The 26,413-nt window shown below is 38.1% G+C and overlaps 1 protein-coding gene across 4 annotated transcripts in view; it reads left to right on the forward strand.

Annotated features, from left to right (window-relative positions):
* PPP3CA (protein phosphatase 3 catalytic subunit alpha) overlaps positions 1-26,413 on the forward strand; it is a 295,722-nt gene that overhangs the window by 264,396 nt on the left and 4,913 nt on the right. For 3 of the 4 annotated variants that reach the window (XM_067736859.1, XM_067736860.1, XM_067736862.1), the window contains exons 11-13: positions 17,130-17,214; positions 23,223-23,320; positions 26,377-26,406. In XM_067736859.1, coding sequence (XP_067592960.1) covers positions 17,130-17,214; positions 23,223-23,320; positions 26,377-26,406 — 213 coding nt within the window. The remainder of the gene's footprint in view (positions 1-17,129; positions 17,215-23,222; positions 23,321-26,376; positions 26,407-26,413) is intronic. The other variant, XM_067736861.1, reaches the window with a different exon arrangement.

Raw genomic sequence — 26,413 nt, forward strand, 5'->3', positions numbered from 1 at the left:
TCTATGAATGCAGAATACCTAACTCTGTAGGCAAAAGTAAAATAAAAGTGTCCATACACTCATGTAAATAGAGAGTATATGCTTAGGTAAATTTAAAGTGTACAATTATTCCTACCATCTCATGGTTTAAGTAAGAACTTACTTAAGTAAATATATTGATATATTTTAAAATATTCAGAAGCTCAGTGGGTAGTCTGTGCTTTATCCAGATTCTAGATGTTTCATATGTTATAGCCACAGTTTACCATCATTAACTTTTCCAGGGTAGTGATATCATTTAAGAGATGTTAATCTTCCTAGTGGAAGATTAGGAAGAGGCTATTTTTTCCTCAGGAAAGAATACTAATCTGGTAGAATCTAAATCTTAAAAGAATCTTAAATCTTAAAAGAATTAAAATCTTAAAAGAATACTAATCTGGTGGAATCTAAATCTTAAAAGTCAACAGACATTTTGCACGGCTTTCACTATGTTCCTGTTATTCCTCAAAAGAAAGATTAATTAGCATTAATGCAGTGATGCATCTCTGTTAATAGATCTCTGTTTTAGTCAGGTTTATTGACCAATAATTATAGTATAGACAACATATTAAATATACAACATATGGTATATTCAATAGAATAAGTAAACCTGCATATAACTGTAATTATGTTAACCCACTCATTCAGCAAATATATATTGAGTACCTACTGTGTGCTTCCAGGTCCTATAGCCAAAAGTATCTGCACATTTCAACAGTGCAAGTAGTATTACCAAGACCACCTCAGTGTTTACTTCACTTATAGTGAGTTCTCTTTATCCACCCATTCAGTCACTTACATGAAAGGATATATTTTGGAACTTCCTCTGCTTTAAAATTATTAGTTCCAGTCAATGTACTGTGCTCATCAGCAGTTGCTTTTAAGCTTGTTTATTCCAATGATAGGGGTGCATGTCCTTTTCAAGGCACTTGGAAGAATTTTTTCTTTCTAAGCAGACCAGTGAAATCTTACTACCATGCTTAAATCTTAGGTTAGTCCTGCAGAGAAACAGCAGGACTAAAATATGGGATTTTTCAGTTCAAATCTCACAAATTTACCCTCTAAGGAAAAAAAAGAAAAGAGAAGTAAAAGTTTTAATTAAAAAATATGTTTAGGGCTTCCCTGGTGGCGCAGTGGTTGGGGGTCCGCCTGCCGGTGAGGGGGGCATGGGTTCATGCCCCAGTCCGGGAGGATCCCGCATGCCGCGGAGCGGCTGGGCCCGTGAGCCATGGCCGCTAAGCCTGTGCTCCGCAACGGGAGAGGCCGCAACGGTGAGAGGCCCGCGTACCGCAAAAAAAAAAAAAAAAAAAATGTTTAGGGCTTCCCTGGTGGCGCAGTCGTTGAGAGTCCGCCTGCCGATGTAGGGGACGCGGGTTCGTGCCCCGGTCCGGGAAGATCCCACATGCCGCGGAGCGGCTGGGCCCGTGAGCCATGGCCACTGAGCCTGCGCGTCCGGAGCCTGTGCTCCGCAACGGGGGAGGCCACAGCGGTGAGAGGCCCGCGTACCGCAAAAAAAAAAAAAAAAAAAAATATATATATATATATATATACATATATATATATATATGTTTAACTTAGAATATTATACATTTCAGAGTAAATCATCAGAAATGTTCTTTAGTGCTTTATTTTAACACGGCACAAAAATTATGGATTTCCTCAAAGGTACTCAAAGAACAACTTATAAATCTTCCCAGAACTCTTTAACTCTTTTTGGAACAATAGTTTATTGAGAACATATATTTAAGTTTTTTTTTTCCTTTTTGTGTGATATTATTTTCAACCTCAGGATAAAGGTTCCAGTTCTCCCACCCTGTTCCTCCTGCAGGCAGCCTGCAGAGTCTGTCTCTCTCTGGGGGCTGGCCCTCTGCTCTGCCTATCAGGCTCCTGGGCTTGTGGTTGGCTCCAGAGGTGAAAGCAGGAATCAGAAGACATCAAAGGACTTAATTAAAGCACTTCCTGCTCTTTCTAAAGGGGAGCCATCTCTTGATGAGTCCTTATCAAACCCTTCTCAATATTTCGCTTAGTATCCAACTTCAAGCTGCAAAATCCAAGGCAGTAATGGTGCCTTTACAGCCCATGCCTATCTGTGTATCTTATCCAGTTGACTTCTTTGTGTTTATAAAGTCTATTGCAGACAGAAATTCTCCTCCTATCCTTGAGGAGTATAGGTGTGGGATTAATTTTGCTTCTTTTCTATGTTCTGTCAGCTCCCCTTTACCACTTAACGGTGACAATGGCAGCAGCTAACACTTATGTGTTAGGCATCATTCTAAGTCATTTATATGTATTAACTCTTCGCTAATTGTACCTTTTGACCAACAAAAATTTGTAATTATTAACTATCATTTACTTTAAGGAAATTTTCTAGGTTATTTATGTTATCTCTAACCCTCAAAACAACTTTTTGACATAGGTGCTATGATTATCCCAGTTTTACATATGAAGCTAGACAGACTCAGGGCAGTGAGGTTAAAACCTAAGGTCACAGAGTTAGTGAAGTAATGGAGCCTGGATTCAAACCAATGTCTGCCTGGTTCTCAGGCTCTTGAACTTTCCACAACCTGTGATTCCAGTGCTTGAATTTTTTTTTTTTTAAACAGCATGATGCTTTTTTGTTTTTAACAGAACAACACTAATAGCTAAACTTATACTTTAGTTCGTTCTGTTAAACATCCATAAAATTACAAAAAAAGATTTTTACATTATTATTAGGCCGTGAAAGCCAAAGCAAATAAAATAGTTTTGTGCTACTCTGTTAACCTCAATTTACTCCAAGAAGTTATGTGTTTGATAATGTGAAAAATTGTATTGTATCTGAGCAGACAAAGAGTCTCCTGGCTCGCCTAGGCTTCTGCTGGGTAGAAATCATGTCATGAATCTCTCCTCCTTAGCTTCTGCCTTACAAATAAAGGAATTTGATAGCCTATCTAGAAAAAGATCACTGTTTTATATTGGTCGATGGTTCCTTTATGTTGAAAATAAAATACTAAACTTCTTTTATCTTGAAAAGTTTTGAAGCACTTTAATGCCAAGTGATGTCTTTTGAGGATCTAGTTTATATGTATTGGGGTCTTTGATTCCTGTTTCCACTTCTGATTTTGGATGATAAAATGATAGTCTGGTTTCAATTTGGGTTTGTTATTCACCAGAACATTTCAAAGAAGGAAGAAATCCAAGTAGATGTATCTCATTTGGTAGTTGATTCTCATTAAGGAAGAAGACTCATTTCAGACCAAGGATTAGTAAGTGATCCCAAAGTGTTGGCAGGGGGTTGGGGGTAGCTGACAGAAATCAAGCAATCTGCATCACAGAACTTTCTTTACTGTTCATTGTTATAATAAGGAAGTCTGGAATAGCAGTAAGTATTAGAAACCTAATGACAGTTTCATGAGTTAGAAATATTTATTTGGAACTTTCTTTTAGCTCTAAAATCTTAGACTCTGAGATCACTTTATCTATCTATCTATCTGTGTACAAGTTATATTTGAAACTATGATATGTGATAAGTCTGGCTAACAGGAAAGAATTGTGGAGGTAAAACTGAAATCCTGTAGAATAAGAAGGGAAAGAAAAAAATAATAAAACTAATACATTTTAAGCCAAATATAGTTTCAGGCTGCCCTGGAAAGACTTAATATTAAATTAGAATTTATGTCTCTGTTTTCATCTAAGGAGCAAACCACATGGTGGAACTCTTATCCTTTATCCACATTTTTGCCTTATCCTAATGTTAACCACAGGCAAGTCACTGAATATGGGATCAGAGCAGTTTTTTGCATGCCTCTACGAAACCATCTAAATTGTATACAAGAAAATTATCTCCCATCATCTGCTTTGAATTATTAGATAATTCTTCAGATCTAATATCACGGGTTCCAGAGTGTCTCCCCACTGCTTTCTGTTTAGCTTTAAAAAGCCATACAGAACTTTTTAAAGTACAAAGTTGGGAATTAGTAGGACTAGCGTGGCATCTTATGGGTCCTTGAGGAATACCACTATATAGGGTTCGGGTATATCATTTTCTACCGAAGCTGTATATATTTGCCATGATGAATGTTTGAGATGAATTTCATCTTAAAAATTCCCCTCTGCTTTGTGCCTCTGGCAGCACATTCGCTAAGAGCCATTAGCTTAGAGCTCTTCCTGTGGCTGTAATTATTGTCATTTCTGAGCAACTCATTTCAGCATCTCATATTTCATGTTCCCAATGTGAAAAAAAGTTGTGTGTCTGATAATAATTGGCAGTTTGGGAGAAAAAATATGACATGTTAATATAAAAATTACAAAGAAATGTTTAGACATACAAAAAAAGAGCCCTCAGCAGCACTGTGGCGACATGATTCTTGTTCTATCAACTTTGAAGCATAACCTGCCATTGGTGAGCAGAGGAGTAACATCATAAAAGCAGTGTCTGAGAAACAGCAAATACTTTCCCCAAGAAAATGCTTGGAGAAAGAACAAAGGATTAGTTGGGGTATAATTTAGGAACTTAACTATTTCAAAGTTGAGGTGACTAGATCGGAACAATGATAGTGTTAACAATAAAAGGAAAAGGAGGCTTCCCTGGTGGCGCAGTGGTTGAGAGTCCGCCTGCCGATTCAGGGGACACGGGTTCGTGACCCGGTCCGGGAAGATCCCACATGCCGCGCAGCGGCTGGGCCCGTGAGCCATGGCCGCTGAGCCTGCGCGTCCGGAGCCTGTGCTCCGCAACGCGAGAGGCCACAACAGTGAGAGGCCCGCGTACTGCAAAAAATAAATAAAGGAAAAGGGAGATATTCTAAAGAGCTGGGCTTACAACTATGGTATCAGTGGGGCAAAGGGAACAAAAGTGGATTTGGACGGTTCAAACCTCAGTACCTAGGAGGATGAGAACACTTACGGAAAAACTTCATCCGTTTCAGGGAGAAAGGAGTTCAATGACAGACATGAGTTTGAGTACACACATGACTCTGGAAATGCCCAGGCAGGATTTGGAAATGGAACCCTGGAGACTGGGGACAAAATCGGGTCTGGTGACAGAGGCTTTGAATTAAAAGTCACAGCCGAATCTACTAAGAGTCAAACAGGCCTCCAAAGTTACTGATGTGGAAGGAAATATCAGAAAATTGAGGACCAATCTGTAAAATTATCCCTTCTTTATGAAACTGGAGAAAAAAGACAAACAAGTGAAAGAGAAAGGAGTGATGAGGGAGACAGCGTAAGAACCAGGATTGTGGAGCAGTTCAGGCAGCAGCTATTTTAAAATATTTGCACCAAATGCAGAAAAATTACTGTGAGATATAAGTCTGACCAGAAAACGAGAAAGTGAAATATTAGGGCATAACTTTGTCAGATAACAGATTATTGAAAAGAGGCAAATAGCAAACTTTGTTTTCATTTTTATAATAGCTAAAATAGAAAATTGAAATCATTTTTTAGAAGGCCAAAAACTAAAATAAAATTCAGAGTACCCTAATTTTGATACCATGTTATATTTCTATCTTATATTTTTATTTCCATGTAAAAGTATTTATTCATGAAATATCTTTTTCTGTGTATTCAGTGGCAAACAAACACATGGCCTCTGCCTTCACTAAGCTGAGAGTCCAGTGAAATAAGGAACCAATTGTCAATATGCTGGTCTCACAGAGGATTTAGAGGCTTGCAGGAAGGGGTGTGAATTGGGATAAGATATTTGATAACTGAAGGAGGAAACATAAAGGACACCTTTCTCGTTCTCTTGGACTTCTGACAAGGGAAAGAAAAGCACTTTATGTATTTTACTGCTTTAAGAAGTATGGCCGTGTGAGAAATCCATATAATTTTTCCAGAAAATTATATGCAAAGATGGGTATCAGTTCACCAGTGTTAAGTTCTCTTATCTTTTAAAAATAACTGAGTTTGCATGATGTAATTGGAGAAAGGAAAGGATGACATCTATAAAAAGAAAGATTAGTCAGTATTTTGTAAAAGGCTTTGTAGTTGCTTGTCAGGCTTTTGTTAATTACCTTCCAGTTTATGGTTGATTTTTTTCAATTACTTAATATTTCAATGTGTAATTTAGAGGCTAAATCATTTTCGTCACTATAAACGTATCCTTGGTACTCTGTACCCTTTATAGTACAGGTAACTGCTTTTTTTCATCAGGGTTGTGCTATAAAAAGGAAACAAATAGTTATATCCAGTATATCATTAAAACTGAAACATGTCTAAAAAAATACACAGACATTTACTAGGTACTAGGGTATGACCTCCCATCATATATATGGCTATTGATATTTTGGGGCCGGGACTATCAAACAAGGTACCTGGTTAGCCGTCATACTGTAGTCAGTATCATCAAGTCTGACTTATATGTGATTACAATAATTAAAATCTTTTTAAGTTGCCAACTTAAATGATACAGTAACATAGACATTAAAAGTACTGCTTTCTCTTCTTATTGTACTACATGATTTTGCACAAATGAGTTATATTAGCTGGCATAATTTTCACATTGCACAGAAGTGCAGACTTTGGGGCTTCCCTGGTGGCGCAGTGGCTGAGAGTCCGCCTGCCGTTGCAGGGGACACGGGTTCATGCCCCAGTCCGGGAAGATCCCACATGCCGCAGAGCAGCTAGGCCCATGAACCATGGCCACTGAGCCTGCGCGTCCGGAGCCTATGCTCCGCAATGGGAGAGGCCGCAACAATGAGAGGCCCGCGTACCGCCAAAAAAAAAAAAAATAGTGCAGACTTTGCAGAGCAAACTAAATGTTAAAGAAACAGTCATCTCCCTAGTAGAGCTAATTGGTTGGATAATGTCCACCATTGGCTAAAATGCTTGCAGTAAATAAAAGTTTATACTGTATTCCATAGACACCTGTACTATACACATATACAATATTCACAGTTTTAAAAATCATTGTTTTTTTGTAGCATTTGAGTTTTCCTTCAACTTATGGTGACATTGGCCAACTTATATTAAACATTAGCTATTGCATATCTAAGCATACACTTGGATTAAATGTATTTATAAAATTTATTTGAGAAGGAAGTCCATGTTGTATACTAAGAAGGGAAATAAGCATGGGCTTTATAATCCTTAATGTATTCTTTAGTTGAAAGGTATTAAAGTAGAGAGCTCTCTTTTTTCAACAAAGGCAAAGATTTTGTGTATATGTATGTCTCTATATTTTAGAAAAACTTCACTTCTCACACACAAGGTTGAGGTAATTGACATATGAAAGAAGTGTTCTTCACAGAGAGAAGTATAGGGGGTAATGTCAGCTTGCTGAAAATTGATACCCTAAGAAAATAAGATCCAGTTTTCATGCGTTTTTGGCAGAGCTTACGTGCTTCTCTTTGTACTAAAGCATTTTATGGGTCCAACTTCTTAATCTGAAGGTTGTACTTATATGAGAATAATTAATAATTGATTGAACAACAGCAGACAGTCGTTGTAAGTCTGAAGTTTGTAAAACATTCTCTTTATAGTTGTTTGATCTCAGATGGCAGGTTTAAAGGCCATATGAAAAAGTTTAATGAATGCTCAGAAAATCTAAAGTTTAAAAATATTTTTCTATGAGGGTAATCTATTTTGGCTCTCCTAAAAATCCCTTTTATTCCTTCATCTTTACTCCTAGCTTACGAGAAGCTATGAAACTTTCTTCCAGTTTTTCTTAGAATTTTAAAGAAATAGATATCTTGATTTTCTTTGGTCAGCCCATCTTTGTGAAGCGGTCTATTTTTTTGCCTCAAAGCAAAGCCAGCAGCATCCTGGATTCTCCCCTTCTCCCCTAGTGAACTGGCCATCATCTGGGGCCCAGCCTTTAGCCTGGTTGGCACAAAACACAACTGGGGCCCCAACTTAGGCAGCATGATATTAATGAAGATCACACAATCAACCTTTTAATTTACAGTGAGAAATGTAACTGTTAGAAGAACTGGAATATTCACTTCTGCACAAGCACTTCCTTCTTCTTAATAGAAAGAGCAAACATTTTTGAGTATTGTATACCAATGATCTATGCTAAGTGCTTTAGCAGATAGCACAGTACCTGGCACTTGTGTTTGTTGAATGTTGAGAATGAACAAACGAATTAACTTAGGTAATTCTTCCACCCACCTGGGAAGTAGATCACCAGCCTGCTACTGTAATGAATCCTGGTTTGGGCTCCCCACTTCCCAGCTGATGACCTTAGGTCGACAACTTACCAAGCGAAATAATACAAATAAAGCACTTAGAACCTTCCTCATTTTTTAGATGAGTAAGGTGAGACTTACAGAAGCTTAGTAATTTATCCAAGGTAGCACAGCCTGTAAACAGGGGAGCTGAGACTCAATAGGTCTTTTACTCCAGAACACAAGTTCTTCACCACTGTGCTATTCTGCCTCTCACATGCCAGTTTATTCATTTGTCTTAAAAGAAGTCGACGAGCCAGGTATTTATGATCTGAAGTCTTGCTGTAAGGCCAGAACACTGAAAGGCCATTGGCCCCTGGACAGTACTTTCCTAGACAACGTCAGATGTTTGCCTCAGCTTCTCTTCTTTCTTATGCCTCTGTATCTGACCAGTACAGTTTTTGACTGGCATATCCCTTTCCTCTGATAAGATAATAATATATTTCAGTGATGTTAAAGTCTCACGACCTGGGAACCATTCTGTCTGTTTCAGTTGCCTCTGCAGGCCTGTGCACTGATCATTGGCCAGAACCTAATGCTCATTTCCCTATTTACCTTTTTGGGCAAAATCTTCACTACATCCCCCCTGTACTGACAAAACACCCTGCCTAGTTCTTGAATAGCATCAGAAGATCTTCGAGTGGCTTTATTTCACATCAGCTCAATACATGCCAGCACCTTGACCATCCTCTGCTGTCAGACGACTGGAGCAGTATTACGTCTTTCAGCCTGCTTTTTTGTCGTGCTGTCAAATGGTACTCAATTAGCTTTCTGTCTAGGGTATAACACATGGGACAATCAAACATGATATTTTACTATATTGGTTTATTTTTTCCTTCAATTTCTGTAATTTCAGAGATAACATTTAAATATCATTCTACTATTTGATAAATTTATAAATCCATAAGTGTCCAGAATTAAATTCTGGTCTAAATGCTTTCTTCCAGCATTTAGCACGTATGCACAATTAGGTCCTTAATAAATACCTTTTTCAACTGTTAAATCCTCATCTATATCCAAAATAATCCTGACAGATGAAACATCCAGGCATTATGATTGTTTCTCCTATAGACAATACATCTACATTATTAGCTTGACCTTTGTTATTTCATTTCATTTTGCTTTTATTTTCATTGCCAGTTTATAAACTTGATGCATTTCTATTATGATACAGAGTTCAATCCAAATGAGATTTCACATGCTATTAGTTTCTACTTTGGTAAATATAAATAAACGGAAATGTCCTCTGTAAGGCATAGGCTGAATATATGATAGTTTCTTGAAACATAGGCTGAATATATAATAGTTTCTTGAAAAATCAACGAAGCCTCCTAATCTAGCTTAAAGTCTTTAATTTTTACCCAAGTTATAATCATGCTTATAGCCAGTTGCTGCGAGTCTACCAAGGAATTATTGAACAGATGGAACGCAATGTCTCAGAGAACAATAGTCCATGGAGTCAAATTAGCGCTTGGAAACGAAAGTATCTTTTAACTACATATCTAAGATAACCAGATAATGACAGTTAGTCGACATGTGGGAGCAGTCTGTACATTTTTAAGACTTCCTATCTGAAGAATCCAGTTATGTTTTATGACAAGAGAAGGTGGAAGAAACTGTCTAGGCTGTACTGGCCTTTTTGAAAATCCATTACACAGAAGAGTCTTTTTATTCAAAAAAATATATTTTTTCAAGGAGCTGCCGCTTTGAAAATGACCTATAAGACAGAATAGCCTTATGCCAAATATCACACCATCGTAGATGCTATTACATGCTGAGATTTTAGTTGAGCTAAAAAGCATATGGAAGAAATTCAGAATATGTGGTTTGGAGTGATTTGGAATGAGTAGCCATTATGTCCCAGTTTTATCACCTATGGATATGTACTATGCTATTGTTAGAATTAAAATTAGAAAGATATTCCAAATATTTTAGGTTGTAATCCTCAAAAAGATGAATTTTTACAGAGATTTTTAAAATTTATTATCCTAAAGGTGTTTTTCTCTGCCTAAGAGAGTAACCTACATAAGCATTCATATAGCTATTATGTGAGGGGCAGCACCTCCAGTCTCTTTGGACTAGATTTAACCAGCACTGACCCTAAATGGATCAGCAATGCAGGATTCTCAAGTCATGGCTGGTGACAACTGTCACCTCTAGAAAGTGATTAATCTGATACTTGATAGAGCAGCTGTCTTCATGCCAGAATATTTGGACCATTGGGGTTACCCAGAGAAGTTTCAAGAGGAGTAAGGGAATCTATTTTCACATCCTCAGTTTCCATATGTCCTCATTCCTAAAAATGATCAGCCTGGGAACTCATCTGAGCTGCAAGGCTCACTGCAGCCTCTCCTTTCCCACCTCTTCTTTCTCAGTTGCTTTTCTCTCATTTTAACAAAAAGGCATGGGTCTCCCTAAACGTAGTCTCTATGAACACTGCCTGGAGTACTAAACAAAGAGACGTTGGAGAAACTCAATGCGTAGGAAGTCTCCTTAGTCAAGGCAGTGTAACCGCCCTCCCATCTTTATCATTAAGGGATGCATTCCAATCAAATTACATTTCTATGTTTTTTAAATATTCATAAAAATTTATCATATGTTTGTGCTACTTAGCTCAGTTATGTACTACTGATAATTGATATTGATTACAAAGGAACTTTGAAGGCTTAGGGCCTTATTGTCTCAGGAAATTTTAAAAAACACATTTCATTTAAATTTCTAAACATATTTTTGGCAGCAAAGTATAATGTGATAAAAATATTTTAAAGTATAAATATATAATTCACTAAAATAAAATCAGGAAAATGGAAATGCAATTTCAAAGAGAAAAGGACTACTGTAAGATTTCTAAATATCAATGAATGTCTTGTTCATGGATTTTTTTCTTTAAATGGATGATGGTAGGATGAAATTGCTATGATATTTATATGCCATTGATTTTTAAAAGAAGTGGTATAGTCATTTCATTTTAAAATGGCAATGTTTACAACATTATATTGCTTACAATTATTTAAACTCGGAGGTGAGAATAGTATTCTTTGGAGGATATACTTTTGTAGATGCATGAGTAAAAAATGTAAAGGCCACAGTTTTAAAGCCAGTCCATCAGAATGAACACAATTTCTCAGTGCTTATGGTGCTGTCCCTAAATCCCAGGACTCAAGGGCTTGGTGGTGTAGAAAAGTATAATGAAGCACTTGTCAAGTTCACCACAGCCAAGGGCAAAACTGGGTAGATGTTTAAGTAATTTCTGTATAGCCTTGCTTGGTTGAGGTATAGTTGCTCAAGGTCTGTTATTTTTAAACTAGGTCAGAGAAAGAAAAGACAAGAAAATAAGGTTTGGGGATTATAGTACATGTTTTGGCCTCATAGCCTTAATGGGGGTCAATTTGGGATATGTGTTCTCCCAGATAAGACCGTCTATATACTTAAAATTTCACCATCATTTGTAAAGAGCCATAAAGACCAATTATGCAAGGTTTTTAGAGGTTTCTGAAGACATATTCTGCCTTTGCCTTATATCATATTTCAAAGTGCTGATTTTGGAAGGAAAACAAATTAATTTTTGTCTTTAATATAACACAACAAAAGATATTTCTTATCTCAGCACCTTATGCTTTGTTCCATCAGTAACCTGTATTCAAATTCAGTAATTGCCCTATGGTGTCGGAAAATAAAATCTGGAGACATGTCTAAACTCTGCTTAAAAATAATGAGTCATAATCAAACTTTACTTTCAAGTAGAATAGGCTTCTTACAGAGATGAACTTTGTTATCTTTTTAAAAGTTTGAAAAGGTGGTGAGTTTTCTGTAATATTTTCTCAGAATTTGAATTAAAAGCTTTAAGAGATTCGAAGCTTGCCAGCAAAATATAGTTCTTAAAATAGATCTTTCTTTTGAAAAAGCGTGAAATGTTAATGTATATACACTCCTTTTAATATAATATATTTCATTTAAAGATATATGCTATGGATACACTTGTATTAGTTAAAAGTCCTTTAAAGAAAGAAGCCTAAATAATAGCAAAACATTTGAAACCAATATAATAATGAAGTGGAAATTTTCTGCTACTTTTTCCATTAAAGAGTAAGCAATTCAATTTTTTGCAAGCTCCTTTTTCACCTTCTAATAATATGAAAATATTCCTCTTTTATAAGATATTCAAGTATAAAAAAGATTTTTTGCATGTATTTTTAATGTTTTTTATTATGGTAAAAGTCACATAGTATAAAACGTACTAATTTAACCATATTTAACTGTACAGTTTAGTGGCACTAAGTACATTCACATTGTTGTGCAACTCTCACCATCATCCATCTCCCGAATTTTTCAGCTTCCTAAACTGAAACTCTGTCCCCATTAAACACTAACTCCCCATTCCCCCTCCCCACCCCCAGGCCCCTGGCATCTATCAATGCATTAAAATTTTAGACAGCTCATCATCACGTCTTACAGTTGCAAAAAGGTATTGATACCAATTAGAATCTGTTGAATTGGGCTTATCTTACCAGTCCAGTTTCCCCCTGGAGATGGTTGGAGGAAGGAAGGGGTGAATGTCAGTGCACTGAGAACTTTTCTTCATTGCCTCCTTTGGGAAACTCATGCATCCCCCATATAACACGAAGGAAGGGAGGGATGGAGAGACCTCTCTTCTTAAAGCTGCTCTCTCCCTTTTCCCTCAAAACCAAGCTTCTTCCAAATACAGTGGGGGTTTTTGACATTTTATTATGAAATGTTTCAAACATAAAGGAATGTTGAAACAATTGTATAGTCAATACACACGTACCCATCACTTACTTTCTACAATTAACATTCGATTATATTTGCTTTCTCACATCTCTGTCCCTGTATACAACCATCCGTCCATCTTTTTATTTCTTTCTCTTTTCGTTTTTTTGAAGAGGGGCGGGTAAGTGCAAAGTAAGTTCTCTGTACCTCTGTGATAAATGCTAATGTCTAAACTTCTTATTTGTCCCTACTGCTATGCTAAAACCTTTACAATTTAGCCCCGGGCATGCCCTGCTTCTCTCCTCATTCTCAGCCTGCCCTCGCCCCAGTGAGGGCAAACCCCATTCACACCGGACTTCTGACCATCATCTGAACATAACATGGATTCTTGTGGCCTCCACATGCTTGAATATTCTCTTCCTTCTATGGAGAATTCTCCTTTCTCTTTAACTCTTATTTATCCTTCAGGATCCTTCAACTATTACCATTTGGGTGATTATTTTTCTCCAGACTATTCACATCTACTTCCAGTGGTAAATATTTAACAATGCTTCACTGCAGGGGGAAAAAGACCCTGGTTTGTAGCACTTGCAGGTTTTGTTGGTATAAATTCTCTTCCCTACCACTGGTTTCAAGCTACCAGTACAAAGTTACTGAACACGGAGCTAAGAAGAGATGTGCTCAGTCTACTGTCTAGCTGACAGCCACCGGCCCCACGCGCCACTGCTGCTTCCTCTCTAATACGTGTCACGGTGCGCTATGGGCGTTCACGTGATCTCCTAAAGCAGAGACCATGCTTTCCTCCTATTTCTGTTGCTAGCAGTTAGCACACGGCAGGCTATAGAACAGGATAGGATTCACAAGAACACTTTATGAATAAATGATTTGGGTAATAAATTGTATTCTATATAGCACTTTCCACACACTGCTAATTCAGTTAAAACTGAGGAATTATAGTAGTCACTCAATGGATGGATGGGGACCGTGGGCCATACAGAGCCAGGGTCTCTAATGCGTGGCAGGTAGCCCACATGTAAGAACCTCTCTTCACCCTGGCACTTGGTTCCTCATCGCTGCGATGCTGCCGCAGTTTTCCAGTTCCCTTCAGAGGCTGGCAGCATTCACTCAGCAGGCCACTTGGCATACGTACCTTTCATACTTCATGAGAAGTCAGTAAGGCACTAAGTTAAGGTCAGGACGTACACATGGTCAAAGCAAATCTTTAAAGATTCCCTTGGTCTGTACATTAGCCTTTGAGGAAAATGGAGCGTGCTAGCGTGCCTAGATTCTGGAATTAGTAGCATAATACCCCAGGCTTTTTAAAAGAAGATGAGCTCTTAAAAGGTGAAGCAAAAGAGAGGCCTAAAAAAGAAGTGATAATTATTTGAATGGAAATACAAAATGAAATTGTACTTAAAATTACTAATGTTTTTAAACTTAGGAAACATCGCCTTTCAGTTTGGGACTTTTGGGTTAAAATAAATGACTAGATTCTTCTCCGAAAAATAGTTAACAGGAGTTAACTATTAAAAATAGTTTAATGTAAAAGGTATTTTTTTGCACCTTTATTATTCAATATACTGAATTTTAAGTTGAGCTACTGTGGCATATTTCCACAACTTAAATAGAGCAAGTACCAAGAATGTTAAACATGACATTGCATTTGCATGTCACAGCTAGTAGAAGTCTGAAAAACATGCATTTTTTTCCCTTGATCTTTCTATTGAATTATGGGCTGTGAGGATTTGCAATGGAACATAAGTATTTGAATAAGAGTTTTAATGATCTCTGGAAAATACCAAAAGCCAGGAATAGCAATACTAAATATACAAGGACCTTTATATCTGTACTTAATTCTTTCCTGCTACTGTTCAGCTCCTTTCAGTTTGATTACATATTAACTCAGATATTGTATTTGGTTATTTTACTTTTTTGTGGGTTGTAAATGTGTGATATTCATTTTGATTTTGATTATTTGACAAATATTGAAGGTAATCCCCCAGAATGGAACTTTGAGATATTAGTTTTTAGTGTCTCTTCTTACTGTCTATGATTAAGTTAATTGACTTTTTGAGTAAATATATTCTAATTTTATAAAAGAAGTACTAAAACCTCTTACCTGGGTTATTGAGAAATCTAAAAGGAGACAGCATTTCTTCATTAAGAAAAGTGCTATAATATGCTGTGAACCACCAAGTGTTGGGAGCACAACTATGAATACATAAAGTAAGATACCTGCTCTATACTCTCCAGTAAGTCATTAGGTCTGAAAAATAAGGAATGATAAACGGGCTCAGACTGTCAGAATGTTCATTTTACATTTAAAATTCCATATTTTATATGTATAGCTGATTCACTTTGTTATACAGCAGAAGCTAACACACCATTGCAAAGCAATTATACTCCAATAAAGATGTTTAAAAAATAAATAAATAAATAAAATTCTGTATTTTTTTTGAGCATCTTTCTGAGTACCAGCTCATACTGAGCTGAAAAGGATGGCTCTACATAATCTATTCCCCTTCCTTTCCTACTTAGTTTCTTGCTTTTCATTGCTCTGGTTATGGTTTTTACAAGTCCTTTCATGAAAATTTTCTGAGAGATTATCCTTCTTAGGTATTTTTCACTTACTTGATTGTACATTTTCCCCCTTCTCATTTCTCTTAAATATATCCAATTTCGTTTCTAGACATTTAACTACTCCTTCTTGCTGCTTTTCTTGTTGTGCTTCTAAATATAGTCACCGTTTTTGGGGTTCTCCCACTCTTTCCATTCTTTGTGTCTGTTGGATTGATTTTTATGATCTGGTCGTACTGTTTTTGGAGACAGTTAGAATCTTTCCCCCTTAGCACATCATGACCTCTGAGTGGACTGGGTCAGTCAGACTGGGGAATATTAAACATAGAGTGGTAATAGCATACCAAATAAGTAAACTGAAACATGATTTAACAGAATAACTGAAAAAAAAAATAGATAAGAAAACCAGTATAAGGAGATTGCTATGCCACTTTTTTTCCCCTTAACAAATGTCCTTCAAGGAGTCTCCTGATCATAGGTCATCTAAAATTCAAGCACAGAAACTTCAGACTTTCAGATGGTCTCTAGGACAGGTTTTATTATATGAAGAATCATAATTGCAAATCGTAGATAATAATAAATATTGTTAGAAACTCAGCATAAAGTATGAGGTAGGGCCTACACACACGCCATTTTCTCCTCCAGTGTTTTGGCCAACAGAGTCTAATTCAAGGAAACAATTATGAATAAGAATCATGTTTCCACTTGGTTATCAGAAAGACTGGATTGGAGAATGGCTTTCTCCCATATGGATTTAGACTTCCTCCACTCATTTGCAGGCAGAATAGCTGGCAATACGAAGTTCTGGTTTGAGAGATCATTATTTTTTAGCACCAAACAATTTTTCATTATCTGGATGGACCACAGTAGATTCACCTACTGAAGAAAATCTTGGTTGCTTCCATTTTGACAATTACAAACGAAGCTGGTATAGACATCTGTGGACAGGTGTGCGTGTGGACATAAGTTTTCCACTCTCTTGGGTAAATACCAAGGAGCAAGAGATGGAACAAGCCCCATGTGCTTTTCAAGCTCCTGCTGGCATCGCTTGTGCTCATGTCGCATTGGCCAAAGCAAGACACATGGCCGAGCCCAGATGGGGAGTGGGGAGTTGTTGGGGGAAAATAGATGCAATCCAATTAGATGTGTTGGGGGATACCTGCTATGGTGTCATTGCCACTAGAGAAAAAGAAATGGACAAAAAAAGGAGCTGTTTGAGGGCTTTCAGATCAGAGAGAAGGTGAGAGGAAACCAGCTCCCTGGTACACGCTTTCTGGGGAATATCCATCCTGGTGACGCACTTCCTCATCCTGCCAATGCACGTTCTCTCTGTATAAACAGAAGAGAAGGGAGCTCAATCAGAAGAGAAGGGTAGGAACCCACCCCATCTGCTCAGTAAGTTTTCAGTTAGCCCTTTACCTCTCCCCTTGGAAATCTCAGAAGATGCTCTTTGGCATTTTGGGGACCTCTTAAGTATCACAGGCAAGTATTCCTGCCTGGAAGCATAGACTTTTAAATTTGATTTCCAGATAAATCCTTAGAGGGGGAAAAAAAACAAACCTGGTTTGGCGTAACTGCAGTCTGTTATACATGTAAATTAGTAAACTAGTTAGAGTTAAATAAAAAGTCACCTGACTTCTCAACTCTGTTTTTAAAATATAGGTGCAACGGCTGCAGCCCGCAAGGAAGTGATACGGAACAAGATACGAGCGATCGGCAAGATGGCCAGAGTGTTCTCCGTGCTCAGGTGGGATCATGGTCCTCTGTTGCATTTGATTGTCACTCAGTAACATTTTAATAGTTTAATCTGGTAATTTAAGTATTTTACTCGAAACTCTTTGCTTTTTCTGAATTATTTTTTAAAATGGAATTGTCAGCTCCTCACTGTTTTCGTCAGATGGAAATCTACTGAATTATTTCTGTAGAGAAAGCCTCTGAAGGGACTTTCACATTCCATCCCTCTATTTGCTGCAGGACTTTAAAACATTCATTTCACAATAGGTTGAACATGGTATGAAATGGAAAAGCTATTATAATCCTTTCTATTTTTCATTCTCTCTCTGTGGTGAAGATGAATTTATCAGGTACATTCCACTAGATTTCTAGGAAATGAACAGCCATAAAGCTTGTTCATGTGAATCTATATTATTCTAATAAATCATTGAGAGAAAAAAGTTATTTAGTGTTTCAGTTCCCATATAGTAGTTATTTTTTAAATAGATCATGTATCTTGTTATTATTAAGCATGGGCTTAGAAAACACGTTTTCTTGAAGAGAATTAACTACACTTTTCTTCACTTAAATTCAGTTATCTATTCTTGGATAATACAAAGTGTCTATATTTCTCTTCAAAAGATTACTTTAAAATACAGTATGATTAGGGCTTCCCTTGTGGCGCAGTGGTTGAGAATCTGCCTGCTAATGCAGGGGACACGGGTTCGAGCCCTGGTCTGGAAAGATCCCAAATGCCGCGGAGCAACCAGGCCCATGAGCCACAACTACTGAGCCTGCGCGTCTGGAGCCTGTGCTCCGCAGCAAGAGAGGCCGCGATAGTGAGAGGCCCGTGCACTGCAATGAAGAGTGGCCCCTGCTTGCCACAACTAGAGAAAGCCCTCGCACAGAAACGAAGACCCAACACAGCCCAAAATAAATTAATTAATTAAAAAAAATACAGTATGATTATATGTGACGAGTATCCAGTCAATTCACAATCACATTATTAACAGGGATAAATAGGAATATCTTGGGAGAAAGTCCATCTCCACACTGTATAATTTCATATCCTAATTTCTGCCAGATTCTTTTTTTCAACTCTTTCGTGGAGTAGCTGTACCGGCTCTTCTGATTTCTCCTTCTTGCTATTTCTATCCCACTCCTGGTAGAGTCACTAAAGAGTAATTAAGTGATTTGATACCAACAACAGGGAGCCATGAGAAGGACGAAAAGCAGGATCATCCTTTCCCAAAGACACCAGATCAAAGTCAGTAATAGCTCTGCGGTAGCAGCCAAATCTTGAAAAGTCATGTTAAAGCTGGAAGTAGAGCATAGTTGCTCCCTGCGGCCTAATGAATGAGGCTGCCTTTGCTCTAATGCTTTTCATTCCTACTGAACTTGCAGGACTCATTCATTCATTCAAAATAAATATAACGAAACTTCAAGTAGCCATTATGTACCATGAAGCAGTACAGGGGGATAGCAAGTGAGAGGCGAGGCACTCATTCATTTTAGTATGTGGACAACAAAGGACTCTCTGAGTCTAGCATTTGAGCAAGTGTGGGGATGACCTTCACGAAGGTAGGGAGTAAGAGTGTTTAAGACAAAGGGAGGGGCTTCCCTGGTGGCGCAGTGGTTAAGAATCCACCTGCCAATGCAGAGGACATGGGTTTGAGCCCTGGTCCAGGAAAATCCCACATGCCGCGGAGCGGCTGAGCCCGTGCGCCACAACTACTGAGCCCGCGCACCTAGAGCCTGTGCTCTGCAATGAAGAGCAGCCCCCGCTTGCCGCAACTAGAAAAAGGCTGTGTGCAGCAACGAAGACCCAACGCAGCCAAAAATAAATAAATTTTTTTTTTAAAAAAAAGACAAACGGAGGAGCAAGTACAAAGATCCTTGGATGGACACAAATTCAGCAGTTTTGAAGGCCAGCAGGGAGGCTGTGTGGCTAGAAAAATTGCCTTTGGGGGCAAAGGACTATGTGAAGATCATAAACTCAGCTGGTCCCTCTGCATAAACACTTGCTTATTTATCATGCCTCAGATTTCCAGTAAATGCGCTTACTTCTTTTTCTATCTGAAGTCTCTGTGAGGATAAGTAAAAACAGCTCCATCACTTCCAGTTGAAAGTACATTTAGGAAAAAAAAGGAGAAGCCTTTCTTAACATAAAAGAAACTTCTTTGTATCTGTGTTAGTCTTCAAACCATGTGAAAGTGACCGGAACAATGCTACAGAATCACAGATAGGTCTTAAAATTGGAAAGTCCCTCTAGCCCTCTGCATCTTGGTACGTAAGATGCAGTTATTCCCAGCGGAGAGTGGGTTCCATTTGAACCCAGTGATGATCAGTTATTTGATTAAGGTCGCACATATTGATAGAAAATAAAAACAAGGTATATTGTATTGCTCTCCTATAATAAAAGCATTTGTACAATACAGGGTGGTCATCTCTAGGGAAAAGTAGGATTGAGCATTAAATGTGTACCGTATAGCGCATTAGGCAAAGTGGATACTCTGAACTAAAACGTCAGACATGTAGACAAGAAACTAATGTAAGGCCATGAGATGTGCTCTAAATACATGAAGAGGTGCTCTGCTGTGGAAGAGGATGGGAAGGAGCCTTACTATTTCCTGAAAGGAGTGTTCATGAAGAGGTTGCCATTGGTGGAGTGCTGTGAAGTTCAGGCTAGGTTCCATTAGCTGGAGAATTGTGGTGAAGGCATTTCTGGCAGCTGAGAAGTCCTCCTAGATCCTAAGGACCTAGGAGCAGTGTTTTATGGGGCGCTTGTTGAGGACCGGGTGCTGTGTGCTTCATGGTGTACACATTTGAGAGGAGTCCACACGGCAAGCTTGCAAGGTTGACTTGACCTCAGTGAGGAAACAGAAACTGAAAGAGGATACGCAGTATGTCCAGACTCACTCAGTGAGTGATTAGTACTAAGGAGAATGGGAGCATGTGCTAACCCATGTGGAGATGTATATGTAATGACAGTCTGAAGATTGGATAGCAAGCTGACTGATGGGTGTCAGCACATTTAAGAAGCTATTGAAATAATCCAAGCAAAAGATGTTGAACTAGCTGTGGGTGGAGAGATGCAAGGGAAGAGGCAAATACAAGAAATTTGTGGAATGAGACATTTTAACATGTAATGGATGGATACGGATGGTGGTACACATTTGTCAGGTATAGCTATCCAGCACAGTCCTTACATTTTGGTAATTTGCCATATTATAAGGGAACCAGAAACCTATCTTTCAAGAGCCCTTGCACTTAAGGTGCCGCATGTTGCCTAGGATCCACGAATCAAACGAATGCATGCAGAACTTCTGCTTCAAAGCGAACATCTTGGGGAAGCAGTGAGCAGGGAAGGCAGTTCCTCTGTCAGGTGGGAATCTGAGGGACCAAGAGCTGAAGAGCATCTTTCTCAGCATATTGGGGACTAATTACACGCCATTAGCCGGAGCTTAGGCGTTGGCTGTAAATAACAGTAAAGGATTCAGAAATCTAAAATGTGGATTAACACTGCCATTCTCCATCCTATTTTTCTTTGACTCCTTCATTTAGTAAATGTTTTATGAATCTCGACTATGTGCTAGGTGCTGTTCTGGTCTAGCTACTGTGGATGCAGCAGGAGCAAAGCAGACAGAAACCCCTTTCACATGAAGCTTTTCTAGCTAGGGTGGGGTGTAGTGGCCAGAGGAGCTCAAAAAAAAAAAAAAAGCACCAAGGAAACAAACTGTATAGCTCTTCAGGGGTGATAAGTGCTTTAGATAAAAATAAAAGAGGGAAGGGGAGATAGGGCATAAGAAAGTGCATATATATATATATATATTTTTAACATCTTTACTGGAGTATAATTGCTTTACAATGGTGTGTTAATTTCTGCTTTATAACAAAGTGAATCACCTATACATATACATATATCCCCATATCCCCTCCCTCTTGCATCTCCCTCCCATCCTCCCTATCCCATCCCTCTAGGTGGTCACAAAGCACTGAGCTGATCTCCCTGTGCTATGTGACTGCTTCCCACTAGCTATCTATTTTACATTTGGTAGTGTATATATGTCCATGCCACTCTCTCACTTTGTCCCAGTGTCCATTGACAGATGAATGGATAAAGAAGATGTGGCACATATATACAATGGAATATTATTCAGCCATAAAAAGAAACGAAATTGCATTATTTGTAGTGAGGTACATATATTTTAAATAGCATTCTCAAGGAAGTCCTCACTTTGAAGGCAGTTTTCCAGCAGAGAGTTGGAGGCTGGGAGGGAGGGAGCCAGGCAGATACCTGGGGGAAGAGTGTGACAGAAAGGTGCAGAGCCCCAAGGTGGGGTGTGCTGGGTGCATGGTGAGGACCACGAAGGGAAGTGCGTGGTGGTAGGAGATGTAGTCCAAGAGATGGATAAGGATGGTAGACTGTGGGTTGGGAGCTAGTTTTTTAGGGCTCTGGTCAAACCTTTTAAAGATTTTGCCTTTCACCTTTAATGAGAGGAGAAACCATTGGGAGAGTTTTGCATAGAGGAGTGACAGGATCTGTATAGGTATTAAAAGGCTCAGCCAGCTGCTATACTGAGAATAGATGTGGGAGGAGAGGGCAGGAGTGTGACAAGGATGGAGCAGAGACCAGTTAAGGGACTGCTGGAACCATCCAGGTAAGAGATGCTGGTGGTCTGAAAAGGAGTCAGTCACAGAAGGCCACCTGATTCCAGTCATGAGAAGTGTCCAGAAGAAGCAAATCTACAGAAAGCAGATGAGTAGTAATACAGCCTGAAAGAAATGGGAGTGCACGAGACTGCTTTGTGGAGGGATGAGAATGTGCTGAAATGTATTGTGCCGATGTTTCATGACTGTCTGAAGAGACTAAAAACCAGTGATTGAATCACACACTTTCAATGGGCAAATTGTATGGTACGTTAATTATATCTCAATAAAGCTGTTTTCAAAAGAGATGAGGTAGTAGTATTGTGAGAAGTGGTAAGATACTGGAAATAATATGAGGGTAGAGCCCTCAAGATTTGCTAATTGAGTAGATGTGGAGTAAGAGAGGATAAAAGGAGTTAAAGGTTGATTCTTTCAGCTTAACTAAAAGATGAAGTCGAAGAAAGATAGTGAAGCAGCAGGTTTGGGGATAGTTTAGGAATTCTGTGTGGGCCATGTTAGCCATCTTCATAAAAATGTGGAGTAAGTAGTTGTACATATTATAAACATTAGATATATATGTGTATTGTAAGTATTTTTTTCTGGTTATGTGGGATTACACTGTCTACTATATGGAAATATATGAGGTTATCCCTATTTTATGGTTATTTAATCATTTGATTAATGCTGTGCTGTGGTTAATAAATGTAATTCAAATAATGATGTACATAAAACTGATTGTAAAACAGTTGTCATAATGAGTAATAAAACGCTGTATTAGCAGATCCATGGGGAAAGAGACTGAAAAAGAAAAGTTGGAAATTTGACCAGTTGTTTCATCAGCGACTTGCCATTCGTTTGTGTATTTGTCATGGGATGTCAGAGTTCCTTAACAGTCCCCTGAATGTAACTCCTCCTTCCCTAATCCATAGATCAGATCTTTTAAATCTGTTATACTCTCTGGTTTTCTCTCACAAGTCAAATCAGCCCCACACATTTTTGCAGAGCCTAGGCTGGAAAACTTACAACAGCCCTCTCCATGGCTCTTTTTTTTTTTTTTAACGTATTTATGGTGTCGTGGAGGATGCCCACAAACACTTTGTATTGTGAGCCTGCTTACAAAAGTAGAATTGTTTTCCAGTTCAGTCAGAAGAGACTGAACTTCCACAATTGCATAATTCCCAACTTTATCTTAGCCGTCATGTCATGGGCATACCACTACTTCTATATGAATGTGTGAAAATATAGTATGTTTTAAGTAAAAAAAAAGAAAAAACTCAAGAGAGCCAAGGTAGAAGTAAATGTGAGTTCTTACATACATCTTTTCCTTTAAGTCTTTTCTTTGTCTTGAAAGAAAATAAAAGTTAATGTGTCATCCCCATTGTGCCTTTGCAGAGAAGAGAGTGAGAGTGTGCTGACGCTGAAAGGCCTGACGCCCACGGGCATGCTCCCCAGTGGAGTGCTCTCTGGAGGGAAGCAAACCCTGCAAAGCGGTAAGCAGGCCCATTGGTACGACACACCGTGTGCAGGCACCTCAGTCAGCTGTGTCGTTAGAGCCCTGATTTATTCACGCATTTAAGGTCCGTCTTGGTCTTCCGATCTTCTCAGCTGTAAGAAGGGCTGAGACCCCCCTCCCTTCCCGCACCCCCATCAGTTTGACCAGTCACGCCCCACAGAGTAGCTCCCTCATTTGCTGGAATGTGTTCTTGACCCCCGCTACCCCCACGTCCTCATTTGCACACTAACCACGATTTCAGGCCTCGCTGTAAGACAACTCATACAGCTTATCTACACGCACAGTAGGTTTGACCACTTGGAGCCAAGCAGTGGATAAAAACAACTTTTTAATTACATTTTTATTAAATGTACAGGTTATCTATTGGATTGATGAAATAAACACATAGACACAGAACTATCCACGCCTAAGTCTAGGATTTAGTGGAGAATGGAGGAAGAGAATAAAAGGATGATTTTGTTATCCACTTGAATAGAAATGAAGTCATAGGTGCCTTTTCTCTGACTTACCCATTCAAAACATAAGAGAGTGAGTACCATCATATGTTATTTTTAAGAAAGGATGAAAACATTTCCTTGAAGGTAGATTTTGTATTAAAATCCGTAGTTTTCTGGATGAGTGCCGTCCAATAGAACTTTTTGTAATGATGGAAATTTCTCTATCTATACAGAAGCCACTGGCAATATATAGCCATTGAGCACTTGAAATATAGCTCTTACAACTGAGAAACTGAGTTTTTTATTTTATCAAATTTTCATTAATTTGATTTGAATAGCCACATGTGGCTAGTGGCTACCATATTAGTCAGCCCAGTCAGTGCACTCTTTACTTTTGTTACTTTTGTTATCTATTTTAACTAATATTATCATTAACTAGAGTCCAATTTTAGCATACTTTATGGAAATTTTGCTTTTAGATTAGACTCTAACAGAAAAAAATGAAAACAACAATACACTCAACATTTTCAAAGCAGATCTCAGCCGCCTGCTTATTTCCCTGTACCTTTCCCTGAATCTTTGTTTGTGTTTTCTTTTCTATCCCTGTCCCTCAGTCTAGAAGATTCTGGTATTCTTATGGTAATGTTATTTAGATACACCTCTTTTACATAGAAAGTGATGCCCAGCTTCATGGATATCGTACTGCTAAATGATCACCTCCTAGCAGCATCACTAAAATTTTCTTTATTTTCATATGAATTTATTCCAACATCAATGTCTTCGAGTTGCCACAAAAAGAAAAAAAAATTTCTAAATGAAGGTAGGAAGATACCACAGTATTGAAGTAAGTTCCTCATTTAATTTGTAGCTAAAATTTATCTTAGTAACTTCAGGAAAAAACCCACAATTTTCCCACCAAAGTAAACATGCTCTCTAAGAACATTAGCATAAATGGATCGTTTGTATGCACAAAATGCACAACTACCTAATTGACTAAAATCTGCATAGTTTCTGTTAAGCACAGTTTTAAGGTACAGCAGGTGTATTATCAGAAACTATGGGCCACAGTTGCTTTAGAAGAATACACTTAATAATGGACAGTACATATTTCTAATATGTTGGTCCTGGTGCGGTTCCAGATATTTTGCTTTACTTTTAAACTTAAGTTCTTAGAATTCTTTGTTTTGTTTCCAGATTTTCACCTGTATTTTAACCTGGGTTATTCAGTTTCCTGTTCTGTCGTTTTATTTTAAATCCATCTGTTTGTCATTTGGTGTTGAACTCACACACACACAAACACATACACACAGCCGACATCTTATGAGTCCTGAGAATTTGAAAAGTCAGTGTATATTTTAAATCATGTACGTTAATACAGTTTCAGAATTCATTGTCTGATGCCCTTTAATCTGTCTAAAAGGGGAAACTACTTAAGTTTTGCTATTTGGCTTTTCTCCATGGTGGTAACCATTCTCCATTTTTATCATAAGGAATTTAAAATGCACTGTAAGTAAATTATAGTGTACATCTGGCAGTTGCTCTAGTTTTAAAACGTTAAATTATAAGAAATATGCAAATTAAAGTCAAGGGGTAGGATTTTAATATTAAACATTTTAGAATTACAGAGAAGTTTTGCATTTTAGCACTTCATTAGGGAAATATCTCCTAACCTTGATAACATAGAAAGATTCATACACCTTTAAAGCGAGAATATAGACCCTAAGCTTATTATAAAAATTGCTGATAAAGCAATGGGCTTTTAAAAATTTTGCCTCTGAAATATGCTGAGGTTTCCGTATTTAGACGGTCCTTTCTTTAAAATGCTGATAGAATTATTGCTGCTACTGGCATATTATCACGTGATTATAACATTTCAAGAATTTTGTTTCCAAAAATGCTATTCCAATGAGGAAAACTGATTTTAAACTGGGTTACCTGGCAAAAGAAGTCCAGGCTATCCCATCCCCAACCTCTTTCTCTTCCCTTTCTCCCTCCCTCTCGAAACACGCTCGATGTTTGTGTTTAAAGGGTCACATGTGTTACCAACTCAGACGCAACTCTAAATTTGCATCCCCCCTGCTTTTCTATTCCACTAGGAAATCGTGCCATTTAATATTAAATAGTGTGAATTATTCCACTGACATTATGACAACACTTCAAGCTCTGCCATTTTGGGGGCATTTTAAAACTATAAATTACCAATCGTAGCAGTGGGTTTATCATACTTCATGTGAGTCAGATTCACATTTTCGATTGACCTAGTCCCTTGTAGATTCAGTCTAAGTCCAAGAAACCTTTCCTGAGTGTTTTCTTAAAGGATTAATCATTTTCTCCTGTATTTAGTGAACAAAATCCAAATCATGTCACTCAGATACGTGTAGCCAGCTCGTTAAAAAAAAAACAAGAAAAAACCCCCATCATTTTCGTGGTGTTTTTTCGTTTCTTTGAAGTATTTCTATTTTGTCTGTGCCAGAAACCAGCACTTACAGGAACATTAATCCTCTTAGCGCCCTTGATCGTCACTGATGTGTTCTTAGAGTTAAAAATCCTCTGCTCATTTTTCTCATTCATTTTGCACCCCCTTTCTTCTCTTCAGCTACTGTTGAGGCTATTGAGGCTGATGAAGGTAAATT

The sequence above is a fragment of the Pseudorca crassidens genome, chromosome 4, assembly GCF_039906515.1.
Source record: "Pseudorca crassidens isolate mPseCra1 chromosome 4, mPseCra1.hap1, whole genome shotgun sequence".
NCBI classification, from domain to species: Eukaryota; Metazoa; Chordata; class Mammalia; order Artiodactyla; family Delphinidae; genus Pseudorca; species Pseudorca crassidens.